At 36.7% G+C, this 17,839-nt stretch overlaps 2 protein-coding genes across 3 annotated transcripts in view; one reads left to right on the top strand and one right to left on the bottom strand.

Annotated features, from left to right (window-relative positions):
• Positions 1-816: 816 nt before the first annotated feature.
• On the bottom strand, positions 817-17,818 carry LOC119148609 (islet amyloid polypeptide). Of its 2 annotated transcripts, none has more exons than XM_037389015.1 (7): positions 17,556-17,818; positions 16,413-16,507; positions 14,416-14,491; positions 9,693-9,813; positions 4,099-4,195; positions 3,818-3,952; positions 817-1,282 (listed from the first exon to the last, which is right to left on the bottom strand). In XM_037389015.1, exons 2-7 carry the CDS (start codon positions 16,415-16,417, stop codon positions 1,093-1,095), a joined length of 624 nt encoding a protein of 207 aa, XP_037244912.1. In that variant the 5' UTR covers positions 16,418-16,507; positions 17,556-17,818; the 3' UTR covers positions 817-1,092. The 2 variants fall into 2 exon arrangements, with proteins under 2 accessions (XP_037244912.1, XP_037244911.1); XM_037389014.1 differs by having other exon boundaries at positions 817-1,285; positions 17,556-17,815.
• SLCO1A2 (solute carrier organic anion transporter family member 1A2) overlaps positions 9,927-17,839 on the top strand; it is a 29,666-nt gene continuing 21,753 nt past the window's right edge. Inside the window, exon 1 of the mRNA XM_037389008.1 lies at positions 9,927-12,965. The gene's annotated coding sequence lies outside the window, so the exon portion shown is untranslated. The remainder of the gene's footprint in view (positions 12,966-17,839) is intronic.

Raw genomic sequence — 17,839 nt, 5'->3', positions numbered from 1 at the left:
TAATGTTTTTCAGATGATAGTGAAGTCTTCACTGAGAAAATGATGGATAAAACAACTATTGCTGTGATATAGGATGTCAACTCTATGAAAGTTTGCTTAACAGTTTAAAGGAAAAAACATGATACCTGCATTGATACTGGGCTGAGGTAGGGAAAAATAACACTGTTAAATTTCCATTGTCTGCCTATCTCTAAAATAGTGTTGTTGGATTTTTGGTAGCGATGTAAGTATGCCAGTGGGCAAATTTACCTTGTTTCTATGAAACATTTGGATGCATGATCTGTTTATTGGTTTTCTCCTCCCTTTTTTACTCTGGTTCAAGGAAAGGAATACCCAAGCACAGGTGTTTCTGCTAGCTTCTTAACTAAGTTTTCTTTTATTCATATTTAAAAACACTTATGCTCATTATGCTTGCATTTTACTGATGCTGTCTTAAAGAAAGAACTGTGAATTCTTAAAATTCCATGCTCAGTATATATGGAAATCTGTGCTGCAAGGCCACTTCTACTTGTTTAATGCATGTTGAGATGGAAAAAGACCAGTCTGTAAACTGGTATAATCACATGCACAGTGCAGTCATCTTGTCTCATCTAGTTGTTCAAAACAAGATACTGTAGATGTTTCAAAACCAGGAGATTCTTCTGGTTTACTTTCATTAGGACATCACTTCTGTTAGCATTCTGATTTCTGTTGGTCTTAATTAAGACGATTTTTTTCCTCTTACCAAACTGACTATAAAGACATACACATCATGGTTATCTTTTTCATCCTTTTAATAATAATAATAATAGCAATAATACAAAACCCCCTGTTGCAATTACTTTTCCATTTATTATTATGATATATATATATATATGTATTTTTTTACAAAGGAATTTGACAAGCAGATTTCTGGAGTTCTTAATGGTGTTGAAACAATAGCCTATGCATGTCATTGTACATGCATAGTGAAATGATGAACATAAATCACATACGCACACACAGAAAACAAGGCACTGTAAGGACTGTACAAGTAATAAATGACCAAGAGGTTATTGATACATTAAAAACTGGTCTCCTAATGAAAACTGTATCAGTAGTATTTTGAACACCCTAAAGCTGTGCATTGTTTTGGGGTTCTTTGCTTAAAAGCCCGACTGTGTCCCTCTTTCCATATGTATTGGACCCCACGTTTGTAGGTGAATAAATTGCTCCAATGTTGTTACTGGAACGAACTAAAAAGTCAGCCAAGCGTTGTGTCACACATGTAGCGGTGTTGCATTTCCGTTTCTCCAGATGGTGACTACTAAGGTGAAAAAAAAAGAGCCAAGATTAAGTCAAATGATGAGCAATCAAGTGTGCCACTTCTAATAGGCATTTGAGCTGTGCTAATGTGGGAGTTCTTTTAATATGTGCACAAATACAGGAACATTACAATCTTCCTACCACCTACTTTGTGCCTGGAAAAAAATCTTGTGCTGTATGCTATTACCAGTTTTAATGATGGGGGTTATTTAAATGCAAAGGCCTTAACAGTCATATGTCATTTTTATTGATATTCTGCATAGCAGTTTATGACATCTAGAAAACCTGTAATGATACTATAGTTAAGACAGTAAGTGAAAACAGTGACTAAATGTTTGGCTTTAAGTTGAACTTCTAAACCTATTTAGAGCTCTTGCTGATTTCATGAGGATTACTAACATAATGACAATCACTAACATTTATTTAGTTCTTTTGTTCCTACAGAATCATATCCTGCTCTCACTGAAGTGCACAGTAATCTTCCAGCCCACATCAAGTGGATTGAGCCCAAAGACTTTTTCTCCCAACTGCACCACATATCGTGAGAGATGGCAGGCGCTGCCAACTTCTGCCAACTTCAGTACTAGCTAAAATTTAGCTCTGTCTAAACAGAGATTTCTTCACTACAAAAAAGCTGCCATATCTTTATTGAAACAGCAGCAACTTGAAAGTGCTGTTGTGGTAGGAGATAATAATTTGTTGGATGAGACTTTGAAGGGTGCCCATGGAAGAATCCATATCTAAAAATAACATTTTATGGTCTGAATCAACAGACCATTTACAGAACTCCATGTAGAACTTACATAGCATGAGATTTTTTCATTTTTCAATTGTAATAAAAGTGTTACCTTGAGAGAGCTTGGATTTTCAAATTTTTTTCTTAGACCACTATGTTATTCCTTCAGACAGAAATATTTTCTTGCTGAGATTACTTACTAAGTTATTGTTAATTTTCTTGGGCTTCTTCATGTTGATGTGGCATGAGGTAGGTAAGAGTTTGCAACAAAAAATGTACAGTGAAGAGTGACAATTTCCCAGTTTGAATCTCTGAGCAATTACCAATTAGTTCCTTTTCCTATTGATTGATTAAATCTGTTATCTAAAAGGTCATCTATACTTTTAGAATTATTTGTATTGATCTAAGAATGGAATATGAATTGTGAGAGAAATGTCTATTATACTGGTTCTTCGCAGCAATTTCTAAGCATTTAATATTTTAAATATGTAATTGTATTTAAAAGAAATGTTTGAATAGGGTTTGCTATAGCTTCTCTTAGATTTCCATGGGTATTTCTGCCCTTAACAATCAAGTTTAATCAAGCCCTTAACATATAAGGTTCAAACAGCAACGGGTTCTCATGGAAATCTTGATTTGTTTGTGGAGGCAGAATTCTCTTTTTCATTAAGGGTACAAAATTAGGGCCTGACACTCCAAGTTTAAAACTCTGGTCCTTACAGGAAGCTACTAGATTCTAACTGCTGTTTGGTCTGACTTAACCCATTATACCTGATAGCTCTCTGATCTGCAGCTTTGAGTTGAATATGTGCTTCAATGAGACAGTTCACCTAACCCTAACCCTAACCAAGGGCCCAGAAAAGCAGATAAGGCATACCACACTCACAAAGGTGATGCCCTGTGTTTGAGTATTACAGTTGGTTCTTTGAAGTAATAGCTGTAAAAAGTGGGAACTTAGTCTCCATTATCAAAATACTTCGTAAGATAACCAAATTGTCATGATATTTTTTAAATATTTTTTTATAAAAATGGTATTTTTTTATAAATTTGAAATGAAAGGAACAGGCAGCTATAGAGACATGTATTTACTGAATCTATCCATGGTAGTATTGTCACTGAAGGAATTTCACTCAAAAGCCTGATGAACATAGAACAGTTCGGTGCTATTTATCTTTTAGTACAAATCACAAATACTTTCTGAAATGCTATTTTGTTCATTGAAAAGTTACATGAATATTGATTTCAAAATGGATTTATAAACATGAATGCATTTCAGACATGTTAAATTCTATTAGAACCAATTGCTTCTTTTCCTCCTTCCCGTGATTAAATTGATATATAACTCTGTAATGAAATATTACTTAAAGGAAACAGCTATATTATAAAATAATTCCATTCTACCAAAGACTTAGTGTTATTAAGAAGGGTATTTATATATTTTTTCCCCTTCAAGCTTGAAAATGTGACAAATTTAAAAAAGAAGGCCCTTTCAAAATACACCTTTCTTCTCAAGGTAATGTATTATTTATAGCCTTTTTAATTCATGAAAGCATTATAATTGTAAAGCGATTACAAGATCTGCAACTTTTGTCTCCGGATTTCACTTTCTACCCTGAATACTTTGATCTTTATGCTTACAGAATGGCTCTGTTTACAAGAAGAAGGATATTCTCAGTTCTTTTTGAGAATAAGCAACAGACATAAAGTGTCTCAAGTAACAGAATATCACTGGCACAAAGTTTACTTCATAATTTGATCCTAGCTGATATGACTAGAAAAAACAGGGAAAATCAATACCTTTTTGTCTTTGCTGCTGATTGTTCTGGCATTTCCTCGCTAAGTCCTAAGAGTGTATTCCGTGACATTACTGGCAATATCCATCCTTGTCTCTTGGAAGTACCATCAGATAGATCATCAGCCACAGATAGCAATCTTTAAACAACAATAAAATACCCTGTGAAATTGAATGGCTGTATTTTTGCTCATATTATTTGAGACATGAAAACAAAAGCAATTAATGCAATAATCCAAACACATTTTCCCCTAAAAAGAAATAAATACAATTATTTATTACTCACTTCTCAATAGGTGTAGCTTCCAAACAGCTCAGAGTGACAGAAAGTGCAATGAAGAAAACTGACAGCTTTAGGTTGCACATCTTTGCTTCCAAACTTTCTGAAAAGAATAATGATTCAAAACTGAAAGCAAACCCAAATACTCTTCAGCATACTCTATTACTGATACCCATTCTGTCCTAAATCAACAGCAGCTAGTCTTTTTCACAGTCTACAATAAAAAAGATCCCCCTAAGTTTAGTGACACAATGCAGTTTCAGACAGATAGCTCTCAACAATAAATGTTCATTTTCCACCTAGTAGTTTCAATCCTTTCCCTTATCTCCGGTTTACATTTCCCAGCATGTTGCAGTCTCAAATTCTGGTCTCAGGTGCAATTTACCTTGAAGTTAACTTAGCGTTTTCCTGAAAAATGCTGTTGATTAATAATGAGAAACATTGTGCTTTCCTGAAAGCACATCTGTTGCACTGCATTGTAAGTAAGAGAAAAAGGGAAATTGTTTACCTTTTACTGGTCAGGGAGCTAACTGAAGAAGCACGCCTGTGTTAGCAAGAAGGGTGCACACAACAATTCCACGCTTGCATCTAGCTCTGGAGTATCCCTTTTCCCCTTCCTTGCTGACAAGCAATACGGCTCTTATATACCCTTCGCACCTTTCTCAGCTCTGACATCAGGCAGCACAGAGAGACTGTCGTTAATTCCCATCCCTATAGACGAAAATTACCCCAGAGAGAAGCAGAGGCAGGTAGGTCATTATTACATTAGCACATCAGTAAATATTAACCTGGTATAAGCAGGATGCCCTCGTGAAGATACTGTAATAGCATATTGCACATCAGAACCGCAGCCTCAATTTTACGGTTCTGATAAGATGCTGAGGTAATATTCCCTGTGGGGGTTTTCAAGCGCTAAATAAGGTAACAAAAGTTATAAAGAAAGCCAGAGTAAATGAAACACTAGATCAGCAATAATTGAAATATAAGAAAACAGATATCTTAGGAACGATAGAATAGTTAAAGTTGGGGAGTTTTCTTGTAGAAGTATGTAATGATCAAAACAGAAAAAATGTTTGAAGGGATAAAAGCTGTATGAAGAATAAGAAGACTGAAAATTATTTAAATTGACAGATAGAATGATTATTCAGGGTAACAAGGTAGCAATCAATTTTTCAGCTAAGTATAATTATAAATGAAAATTTTGGCATTATTAATGTCAAATGTTTTACTAACACTGTAGATTCTCTATGTTATGCATAAAAATTGTGTTAATAATCTTAAGAAGGCAAAGACTAGGATGAAAAAGCTAGGAAATGCCAGAATAAAAGCTGCCTGTGTAAATTTATTTCTCTAGTGTGCACAGGATATGGTTCAGGGAAAAATAGACAGTCTTTAATTGACTAAATCCAGTGTTAATAAATTACCTGATTGCAGATTTCTAAGAATACAGATTAGAACTGTTTTTTCCCTGATTTCAGGAAAATTACCTTTTTTTTAAATGTCTTATTAGTTGCCTTTAGGAGCCCAAATGCCTTTGGAAAACAGGTCTTTCACTTATTTATGGAGGTTAAGATGCTGGCACAAAAGCTCAGGCAAAGTTTTCTGCGACAAGAAGTTATTGTATACGTATTCCATAATCCCAGAGAACATGAATTAATTAATAACTGCTTCAATGCCAAGTACATTGTCTTAACTAGAAGCCCCTTTCTTTGTCAGTTTAGTCTGCAACACCAGATTTTCACTGAAATGGCTAAAGTTCCAGTGTTGGCTCTTTTCAGGCATACTTGAGTTGAATGCAGAAGGAATATTTAGCTGTGATAGTAGCCTCTTAATCTGATACAACAGCTAGTCTGCAAATAAGATTCTAACAAGTGACAAAATGTTTGGTTTGTTTGGTTTTTTAGTTGGTTGGGGGTTTTTTGTTATTTTGTTTAAGGGATGCTGCTTACAGATATTTTGCTCTCTCTTTTTAATGATGTGATCATACGCTTTTTTTTTCCTAGGTTCCTGTCATCCTTTTCTGAATGGACAGTCCCAGTGTAAGAGAAGTAAGCGCAGTGTTGTTTTATCTTCACCATGACAATATGCAACGTCTGAAACAAGTTTATCTCTCTAAAGAGTCTTCTGTTGTTATTTTTACTAACATTTGATGATGAAATAACATTCTGGTGTTATTTGCACTGTAGCAATTTCACTCCTCTGAAATGAAGGCTTGATTAGACCCATTTTACAGAGATAGAATGGTGCTAAAAAAACAATTATGCAAAATAGTCTGGCTGGTGATTGACACCAGCCACTATTCATTGCTTGAATATTGAACTTGAAAATATCTTGGTGTGCTTCTGGGGTGGGAAGAGATCTGGGTCCCACTGACACTCAGTAGCGGTGTGTATGCTCTCAGCTCTTGTGAAAAGGCAAGCTCATGTTATTTCAATTCCTGAAAAGCAATGGATAGATCAGATGCAGTTTGCATCTAAGATTTTAAAATCTTCTGCTTTAAGGCATCTAAGTGAATGGTTGTTGTATCAAGCTTGAATCAATCTATGTGTTGACATAAGAAGTGAAACAGGCTTTTCAAAGAAATATTGGTCCCAAATCCTAATTCTAGCTGTCCTGCAAGAGGTCTTGAGGAGCCTGTAATGATCTGAGGGAAGAGAAAGGCTGATTCCTCAGTGCATTGTAGAAATGAAACTGGGCTCATGGTGCCCCAGGACCATTGCCTTCCTCCTGGGCCACATAGCATTTTGGCAGAGTCAACAATAACTCTATCCAGCTATTAGTCAGATGTAATATTAACAAAATTAAGGTATTACGGCATCTGTTACAAGTCCTCTTAAGCAGGAGTAGTGTTTTTCCACACAAACAAGTGTGGAATATGAAATTGTGGAATCTCTTTGACAGCAGAACTGTTCATAACTCAGATTTCAAGAACCTGGCACTAAGTACTGTGCAGTTAGTGGCATTCAGTGAAGTGGTTAGAAACCTATTTTTGTTCTTTTATCCTTAACCTTTATCTTAGAAAAAAAACCTTTATTACTGTGCATAACAAATGTTATCAGTCTAAGGAAAAGATCAAGTATTCTCAGTAAAGAAACCCATGACCAATTCTACCCTGAATAGTTACATGGTTTATATATTTACACTGGTGTTTAATTCTGTATGAAAAAAATTGTCAAAAGTAGTGTGCCTATATGAGGGTTAGAGAACACCAGAGCTGAGGTTTACAAAGAATCCAGAAGATACAGTATGCCAATACCCTGGTTCTTTCTAGAAACTACCTACATAAATTTCTTGAGTTGCAAGATGATGAACATGCTGCACTGTGATGTACTTACAGCAGAGGAATAGGGAACCAGCCTCATCTCAAGTGTCTGCAGCTTTTATATACTGGGGAATGGGATTTGTCTGACTAAATGCAAGATGAATAGAGACACCGTTCTAGTCCCTGTTTCTAATGCAGAGCTCAGATGATTTGTGCCTGTTTCTCCTTCTTGGCTATAAAAACAGTCTTCAGTGACTTGCTCAGATACAGATGTTTACACTGCAGGTATCTAAATGTATGTGAAATGAATTCCATCAGGGATGCTTTAACTCTTTTATGTGCTCAGTTCCTAGCGTTTAAGGTTATCTCCCTCCCTTTCTCGTATTTACCTTTTTCTTAGGCTATTCGTGACACCTGCTAGACAGCTGTTTCCCACTTTTAATGACTGATTTTCAATTTCTGAGTTCCACATTTACTTAATAACATTAATAACACACATTAAGATCTTTGGTAATGGATTTTTGGTAATGGGTCTTTTTCCCATTTGCGAGAGTGACAAGAAACCATATTACCTGTTGCGTGCACTTTACTAGATGCTGTTCTGCTGTGTAAGCTAGATGTCTCCAGTAAATTACATTGTTGCTCAGTTACCAGTAACTAGAATCGTGTGAATAACTCAGTTTAGTTTTCCTGTTGTACCAAAACAGAAAAGGAAAAGCTTTAGGCATTAACCTGAAATGGGCTTATTTAATTTTTTTTAATAGAGCAGAAATTATAACAGCAGCATTAATATGCGTCAGTGTAAATACGACCAGTAATGAAACAGAAGGGTGCATGTGTCACTGCTTGTAGCTGTTATACGAGTTCAGCACAGTATTTCATGTGATCTGACCAAGTTGTTTCTTTTTTATAACAGTTTACTAGCATTTGATTACTTTTAAATAAGTCTTAATCAAGCCTCTAAACAAAAGTATAAAAAAAAGGTTTCATTGATAGTGCCAGCACCTCTGAAAATGTCTAAGTGCCTTGTGTTCAAATGGCCAAATCTGAAATTAGAGGAGTATATCAGGTGTCTAAACATAGTTTTCTGCCATCATTTTATACGTCCTAGAATATCCGGGACTGTGATTCATGAACCTGGCTGATAGGACACTGTCATAGCAACTGCAGACTACTAGACACCTATGATTAGGAACCTTGATTATTCCCTAAATTTTTACATTTGGATGCCAAAGGATTAAAATTTTGGCTATAATACTCTCTTTCCAGTATTTTTTGCTTGGTGCTATGTTGATGAATACTACAAGGTTTGTACTTTCCAGTGTGTAGAGTTGTAATTTTGCACAGTTTAGGTACTAACAGTAGATCTGCTTCATTCAAATATTGTTTTATCAAATAAGCTTTTGCTAGCACAACTTTCTTTGTTACTCCTATTAGGTGTGGGCCCTTTCAGTACTGATAAAATCTCAAAAAGCTCTTCTTGTTGATCCCAAAACTGATGTTAAACCTATGGAAGAAATGTGGAAGAAGCAGTGGAAGAGGTAATACGAGCAAAGTTAATGATTTCTGCCCCAGTGGAAAAAACAGGTGAATCAGAAATGAAGGGTAGCCATCCATGGAATTGACTAGCAAATGGAAAGAAGTCATTTGGATAGGTAACAATACTTTAAACCCAGCTTTTATGATGTGTCATGCTATTCAGCTCACACCATTGACAGAACTGTGATGCAGACTCAAAGGGCTATTGCTAATGATTGCTCTGAGAATGAGCTCAGCAGAGTTTGTGCTGAATCGGTTCCTATAGCTGGGAATCTCCCATGTTTAGATCAGAAAAGTCAGAATTGACAGCACAGTGATTGATGAGTTATAGTTTCTAATACCATTCCCACTTGCAGATTATTGAGTATTAATTGCATGGCTTCTACTGGCTTGTATCCAACAATTTACCTTTGAATACAACAAAAGGTTTAAATTCTTGTTTTTCTTTTCTCCTGCCTCTTCTGCAGCTTGCTTCCAGAAGTATAAGCAAAAGCAGAACTCTCTTTCAGTTATCAATGTTACTCTAGACAGTGCTAGCAGTAAATAAGTAATACAAAATAGTACTAATGTTCTTCCTTTCTGGTAACTTAAGCCATCCATTGCTTCCTGCTATGATAATTCTCTAAAGTCATTGTCTATAAGAAGTTATCTATAAAAAGGTATTCAGCTTTCAAATATATTGCTGTAATGTATACATACCACTACTACAATAGGAGTCCTATAACATGTGGACTCATATGTGTCCTTCAGATCAAATAATTTTGCTAAAAGGAAGGCTATGGTGTACTAAGGTACTTACTTGGAGTACCTCCTTGCAGAGTCAGTGCATTGTAAATTTGCATCCTGGGTCTCCTTATAGAAGAGTCTGGAGTGACTATTATTGTTACTGAATATGCAGAATGAGGTCTCCCTGAATGCTCCTGTGAGCGAAAAAAGAGATTAAGGAATTAGTTATGTGTCAAAGTGCTGTTTCTGATTTACTAAGTGTAACCACGAGAACTCTCCACCCCCCCTTCCCCACCCCAGCATCTTCTAAAGAGCACAGACATCTGTAGAAGACTCAGTGAGACCAGGAACCACCCTCCATGCTCCCCAGACTTATTTCAGAGGAGGCGAATTGCTAGTAAGTATAGAGCAAATGGAACCATTCATCAATAAGAGAAACTACTGGTTTTCAAAATAAATCTACACAGAATCATGTCAGCCCTTCCTACCTGATCCAGTGCATAAGTTTTAACTAAGTTTTCTTTTAAACTGTCTCACTTTAAAAACCAGATTTTTTTTTTCCCTTTCTGCAAACTGCAGCAAGAGAATGACAATTTGGCTTTGTCTTGAAACGCTCTGAGTCTTTTAGATGATCCTGTCTTGACAGCTCTGCTATTAATAGTGGCATTTTCTCTGCTGTTTAAAAAGGAGAGTTGTGCTGAACTGAGAATCAGTCATGTTAATAATAATTTTTCACTAAGGGCAAATGCAGTATAGTAGCTTATGTAGGAGGATTCATGTTGAAAAAACTTATTTATGGTATGTCAGCACATGTGGCTGCAAAATAAGGTAGCCCTTCTTCTAAGAGAGTTGCAGTAGGGCTGCATTTACTGTATGCTTGGATTATTGTATGTGTGAGTGTTAAGACCTGACCTTTTCATTCTACTTGGTGATGAGAAAAGATTTTGATAAGCACAGGGAATGTGAATCAGTACATGAAATTGTCTCTCTACTGTAAGAAGTCATTAAAAATTCATTAGGAATTCAGCATATGTATCTAGAAAAAAATAGTGGATTTTTTCTCTGTTATGGTAGTGTCTTTTACACCAGATATTGCTGTTTCCATCCGTTTAGCAACCACTCCACTTTTGGCTGAGATTGTCTCTGATTACAGAAAATATGAGTAGTATGAAAAAGTCAGTATTTAAATGTAAGCTCTCACAAAGAGGGAGGAGATACAAGTGACATGGCTGATTCAAAAGGTGATGTTTTTTTCCATAACCTGTTATTGAACCAGATACCCAGCAGAAAACTGAAGGCGTTGTATTTATTATTGCAAGGCAAAAAATCCTGAGGCTCTAGAAAGTTTCAATTATTAACATATTGAAATAATTTCATATTAACACATATTGTGTCAGTGAATGCTACAGTTTCAATGGGTCAAAGCTGAAAAATCATATTACAGTGTTTGATTCAGAAAGGAACTTTGTGCAGAGCAGCAGAGAAGCATATACTTCAGGACAAGGTGTCTTTAAAATTTGTACTGTTTATTTAAAATGGTATCTTAAGCTCTGCTTTTGGGTTCAGAGTATTTTCTATTGCATGAATTATTGTCTAGATTGGTGGTCTTCTTTAATTTTTGTTTCTCTCCTTGATTTACAGGATTCCTACAGAATTCCAGGTGGAGGGGTAGACCTCTGGCTAGTGACTATGCTTCTAGTGACTGTAGGCTTGATTTTATTACTTTTTGCAGAAGCTCTGTACGCTTTCCTGGTGCAAGGGGCTGCAAATGGCTAGTTTCACATCGGAGAACTATCACATTGCCATGTTGTTCATACTTACTGGTATTGTGTTAAAAAATGGAATAATGTTGGCAATGTCATACATAACTTCACATCAACATAACATTTCATATTATTTCATGTCGCTAAAGAGTTAACACATTCTTAAATTATTTTTTGAACTGTTGTCATAAACAGTCATAATCTTCTCCATCGTGTTATAGATCATTACAAGCCACTGCTCTAGGTCATATATCATCCTATTGCCTTTTATAATACTCATAACAGTCTGTAGCAGTCGAATAAACAACTGTCAAAAGAACCATAGAAATTGCCACCATAGAGGTAAGTAATTTTTATTAGAATGTCTTAAATGTACACTGTTATTTGAAGTCAGTTCTTTAATTTCTGTTGTCAGAAGAGGATGTATATTTCATGCAACTTAAACCTTTCTGAGCAAGAATACCTGTTTTGGGGGATCCTATGAAGATTTCCTGTGTTTTAAAAATGAGGTGTTTGTAGCTAGAAAGCCATGCTCATGGGTAGATGAATAGGTACATGCCTGATTTCCAAAAGTTCACCTGTGTTCCTGGAGCTTCCACTGGGTGTTTCACACCTTTTAGGATTAAGCTGTCTTAGAAGTGGTCCCTGTGTAAAATGTACTTAGAAAGGCCAGGTGTATCTCCTTTAAGCGTTTTGTAGTAACCAGTGTCTAGCCTGATGATATCTCTGCACACAAGGTGCATTATCACACACCAAAAAACTTGGGAACTTGATGGATAGCAAAAGTGAAATGCTATCAGGTTACATAAACTGCTGATTGATGAATCATAGTTAATGTCATTTTTTAAGAGGAAAAGACTCCAGAGAGACTTTGAAGCCTTTGAACTGCCAGTCAACCTACAGTACATTTGTTCCTTTAACTTTTCTTAAAGTATGTTTACGAGACAGTACACCTCATTAGTGGAAAGCTGACGACCTGAGCACACAAGAAATCCCTTTGTAATTTAAAAAAAAGAGGTACTGCCCAAAAGTATATCATTAGGTTTTCAGTATTTTTTTTTTTACATAGATAATTTATTCTGAAACGCTGTTTTGACAATTGGAATATTTCTGTTTTCTAACATTTAAAAATGGAAGTTTGTGTAAGAGAATGTCTTTGAGCCTTGTGGCAAATTTTACAAAGAACACAGATTTTTATGTCTTCATAAAGTTTGCTACAAGGCTGGAAGACATAAACCTGCTTTGCTAAAACAAAAGCTAAACCCCCAAATCCATACAAGTGGAAATTGATGTGCTAAACTGCTTTATTGAGAAAGAAACTGTTATGACAGTGTCACTAGTTTAAATAAATAGTTGAAAACTGAGAATAGACAACAATTAATGTTTTGTCCATAGACAATATTATTTCCAATGTATGGATCTGAATGCTTGCTGTACACGACTATTTATTGTTCTTGTGTTACAGGCGAAAAGATTGAGATGATGATGGTTTAAGGGGGAGGTACAGAGTCAATGGCAGAGTTGAGAATCGAAGACAGATCAGAATCTTTAGCTAGTCTGAAGCTGACATGCATTCTGTTGAGGTGAGAGAAAAGGAAATCTTACTAGATAGTCAAACTAAATCTGTGTGATGACATTCTTATCTGGGTTGCCATGCTATATCCTATGGGATGTGCAACCCATGATTGCTGTAGTGCTCAGTTCTGTGGAGACATAGCTCATATTTCCAGCTTTTCCTGAATTAGTTGCATTTGCAGTTGTTTACAACTGCAGTGCTGTGAAAGAGCTACTTAGTCCTTGTTTCCAAAATCATGTATTTACAGTGAGCCCAGAAGTGACTTCTGTATTTTTGGTAGGTAACTCATCATTACATATACATTTAGACTAGGATCAGTAATTGTACATCACCTCTGCATTTTGTACTGAGAACTTCTACTGATTTCCATAAGACCACCTGAATTTCCTGCGAGCTTGCATAAGCAATTGTAAGGGGATCTTATGCTGGGAGCTGCTGGCTGACAGGCTTTTTTGTTCTTTGGCCAAGATAAGTAGATCTAGAATGACATAAGGAGAGATAACGATTACAGGTGTCACCTGACCTGATTTTTATCTGTCTAAAAGTTAGTTATCTAGACTAAGGTAGCTTTCTAGACTTTCAAATCAAAGGGAAGAAAGAAGGACCTCCAGAGACTGTTTCCTCCCACTTATTTTAGACAGCTGTCTTAAGATGGGATAAATTACTCCCTGGAAATATCTGATTCTAATGCCTATTGTGAGACTCTAGATGAGGATCTTCAACAAAACTACTTGCTAAGAATAGGGTATACCCAATTCTATACAAATACTTGACTATCTCAAGTTATTTTCCTTATATTGAAGCACCAGAATGACTAGAGTGGCCCCTCAAAGAAAATCTATCCAGACAGAAAATCTATCCAGACAGAAAAAAATATTTGGAGTTTTAGGTTTTCAAGCGGTGTGCTGATAATGCAAGAAGTGGACTTGGTGCAAATATGGCCTTTAGGAGAAATCCCATGAAGAAGATGGGAATTCAGTATGCTAAGTTGTCGGAGCTGTATTATCCGTGAATTAATCACAACAGAAAAAAATATTGAATTCCAAATGCACTGGATTTTACATAAATTTACTGAAAATTAAACTGCATTTGTGAACATATGTTGATTTCATATCTCCACTCCTGTTTTTTTTGGGTTTTTTTTGAGAGGTATTTAATTTGTACATGTTGCTGATCACCAGCAAATGGCTGGGAGTGACTCCTTCTCTTCATTCACCCCAGTGCCACTGCTGAAGGCTGTGTGCTGAAACAAAAGCAGATTATAAAGGTCAAGATCTGTACAGCAGGTGTTTCCTTCCCAGTGTCACCTAAGCACATCCAAACACTGAAAATTCACAGAAGTCACTGAAGTGCCCATGTAGGGGCCTTAGGGTGTATTCCTTCAGGCACTTTTTATGCACACAGATCACCCAAGTAGGCTACAATTAGCTACTTGAGGATTGAGAACATGCACTTACCCTAAAAGCGTTCCCCCAGCATCCTTCAGCTTCCAAAAAGCCTGAAGAAATGAAAAAGCTCTCCAGCACTTTCAGGCTACAAAAAATTAAAATAAATATATTTTCAGTATAACGTATTTTTCTTGGAAAATACTGTTTTCATTGGAAGGATTCTTTCATTATCAGCGTAAAAGGCCTTTTTCCTCCACAGGACTGTGGAGCCAAATGTATGGATACTAGCCTTCATTTGTTTGCAGGCAAAAGTCTCTAACATACTTTCTCCATGAAGCAAAGACTGATGTAATTCCAATAGTACTTCCTTTCTCATAGTGCTACAGAAAAATAGAACACAAGCGAGAAGGTTTGAATGTAAACGGTCCTTGGGAAAACTCTTATGTCTATGTGTGTGTTTATCTAGTTCTCTAAATTTGAGCTAGAAAATAATGTAACAGTTGGCACAAACTATACATCATGTAAACTGGCACCTGGGTTATTTTTTTCTGATGCGGAGATAAGTATTTAAAGCAAATTGTTAAGTGCCATCTATAAGGAAGTGTTTATTTTAAATGAATTTTTGCTTTCTATTTTTTGTAATTCTTTTGCTGGGTCTGAATCTTCAGTCTTGCTCACGTTGAGCCAAAATTATTGTTGAACAAAATAATCTGACTGAGACTGTAGAATTACACAGTTGTGCATATGATGTTACTATATTTTTTTATCTCATCAAAGTTTATTTAATGGTTATTTATTTAATAATTAATTACACTCCCAGACAATGGCTTTTATTTCACTGGTTTGCTCATTTCCTGTAGACACTGAGAATACTTGCATGCATCTCAGAAGCTCACTTTTAAATAATTATGATGGATAGGGAGGCTTGAAAATAAGGATCTCTGTAGACAAAATCATGGTGTCTCCTCCCCCAGATAGGCACAGATTAAAATATAAAATATATGTAGAATGTATTCTACAAATAGTTATGAGGTGAAATATTAGAAAAACGGATGGGGCAAGACAGAAAGAGGAAAGGACTGGCAAATCCTTGTAATAGCTAAACGCAGGGTAAAAAACCAACTAGACAGATCTACAGTTCTAGTTTCTAATCAATTAAGATAAATATATATCTGATTCCCTGTGCATTCTCCTAGCCAAATCTCTTGATTCAGTGCTTGCAGTCACATTTCCATAGCTAACTATTACAACTGGAATACTGAAGTTATTTTTAATGCGAAAGCGAGGGTAATACTTCAATGACACCGAGACACCTCTCCTACATAGAACAAGGCTTAGTAATACACAGAGGGCTGTTAAGCATGGTATGGGTACAGCAGAGAAGTCACTTTACACTTGAATGAATACTATATTGTTGACATACGCTGTTGAACAGGTGCCTTTTTGGTGGGTTCTGTCCTCTTCCCTCATCACTGTTAGCTGTTTTTTTAAAGAAAGCAAGGACGGCCACGTGGAGTTAAGGCAGCTTTATACTCAGCCATTTTCTGCCTCTGTTCGCTATTGCTTTTTCATTGTACAGTCTTTGGTGAACACAAAGCAGTACGTGGCAGAACTTGGACCACAGTTTTTATGTTTTCTTCTTACTTCGCCAGAGGATTGTTTAATTTTCCAAATTGACAATGGGTAAGTGAAGAAAATATAAAATGCAAGAAATCCTTCAATATATCTTAGTGGGAAATAAGACTTTACCTCAGATTTTAGTTAAAGGAAATCAAAGGTGGAAAGAGAACTTCTTTTTCTAGTTAAAGTGTATATGCAAAATCCCAGCACAGGCAGCCATCAGGTGTGATTTGGAAACCATCCTGAGGTGCGAACAAAAAGCAGCACTATACCTCATATGAAATGCATATTTTCTGAGGTAGAATGAAGCTTTTCACATATTAGAATCACATTAATAGATGTTTACTTGAGAAATTTTCTAGTGTGCAAAACCTGAAAAGGTATGTTCTTAGAAATTTACAATTGGGAACTTTTATTATAAGAAATCCCAGGGGAAAATGCCTCACCTCATGCTCTGGTGCAGCACAGAGCAGGCCAGGATCCTCAGCTGCCTGCAGGGCTACCTGTCTGTAAGGCATCAGCAGAGGGTCCACAGAATGTTCTTCAGTACAGCAGTAGAGTTGTAAGTTTGTGAGACAAAAACATACAGTGTGACAAAAATGCCAAGTATCTCTCTGGTGTGTTATTTCCCCCTCCCAGACAGGTTACGCGGTAGTCCAGGGAAGTTTTTCAGGAAGTTTTTCAGGAAGGCCGGGTGCTCCTTCAGGAAGCTGAGAAACACTGCCCTGGAAGCTGCGCTCAGAGCTAGGCTTTCATTAACCCCAATCCCACCCTCACCACACTTTTTAGACCTTGCATTTAGGCTTTTCATGTGCATTAATAGTTATTTCTGTAAGGGAGACAAACATGAGTGTCAACAATAGACTTAAGGTCACAGATGAAACCTACTTCAGCACCAGTACTTAAAGGTGGATCTACTGATTCTTAGATGTGATGTCTACTTGATCTGATAAAAGTCACGTAATGTTTTCTTGTCACATAGCTAGAACTATTCACACTTGGTCAAACTACTCTCTGATTTTGTAACGTCTGGTAATCAGTAACTAGCAACACCCACCCTGTAGGACAACTACAACGGCTATGTGGCTATGGGTGGCTTTTTTTTTATCTTTCACTTTGGCGTGGTGAATTGTCTTAATTCAACAAAGGTTCCAAAGGAAAGGGTGCTTCTAGTGAAAGTTGCAGTGCCTAATTACTAGGTTCTTTGCCCCCTTCTAGAATTAACAATACCCCACTTATATAGTAGCTAGTAACTTGGAGACTTCAAAAACAGATCCAGAAAGGCTGTTTACACTGAGAAGAAACACTGAAGACCAGCAGCTGGGGATGCTGAGAAGAGTGATTTTACTCCTCTGTGCTTCAGGGACTGAGGTTGTTTTCTCCACTTTTGGTTCAGACCCAGTTCTGCCCTGCAGCTGAGCCTCCAAGTGCTTCATACCAACTGGGAAGGGCTACACTTTCTTCCAGATCATTCCAAGACGGCAAGAAAAGGCCAATGATTATGCCTGCACTGCTCTTCATACAATTAACTCAAGGCTTAAACACCCCCTTAAAACAAACACAAACTCATTCCCCTCTTCCAATCTGACCTTGTATCATCCTTTGCTAGGACACCACCTGGCCTGTAGATCTCTGCAGTGATGTGCACTCCTGACGTTCCTTTCTTGCTTGTGAGCGCTCTCTGCATGTCTTCAGTGTGCAGGAGTGTCAATAATTCACGCTCAGGGATCTGACACGGCTGTAGCTCTTGGCCTTTTTTGGCAGGGAAGAGAAAGAGATGGGCTTAATTTTTTTCTAATGAAGAACTCAGCCTGCCATGTCTTTCACAATCTGAGTGCGTGCTCTAAAATGCACAGCTGAAATAATCTGGCAA

This window comes from Falco rusticolus, chromosome 5, assembly GCF_015220075.1.
Source record: "Falco rusticolus isolate bFalRus1 chromosome 5, bFalRus1.pri, whole genome shotgun sequence".
NCBI classification, from domain to species: Eukaryota; Metazoa; Chordata; class Aves; order Falconiformes; family Falconidae; genus Falco; species Falco rusticolus.
Note: the sequence above shows the minus strand (reverse complement) of the source record. Positions and strands in the feature narration are given on the sequence as shown.

Excerpts from the sequence above, each read along its gene's own strand:
- LOC119148609 (XM_037389014.1), bottom strand. Across the intron at positions 4,196-9,692 it reads TCTGCAAGGAGGTACTCCAA|AAAGTTTGGAAGCAAAGATG; the intron begins GTAAGTACCTTA and ends TATTCTTTTCAG. Across the intron at positions 1,286-3,817 it reads TCAGCAGCAAAGACAAAAAG|TAGTCACCATCTGGAGAAAC; the intron begins GTATTGATTTTC and ends TTTTCACCTTAG.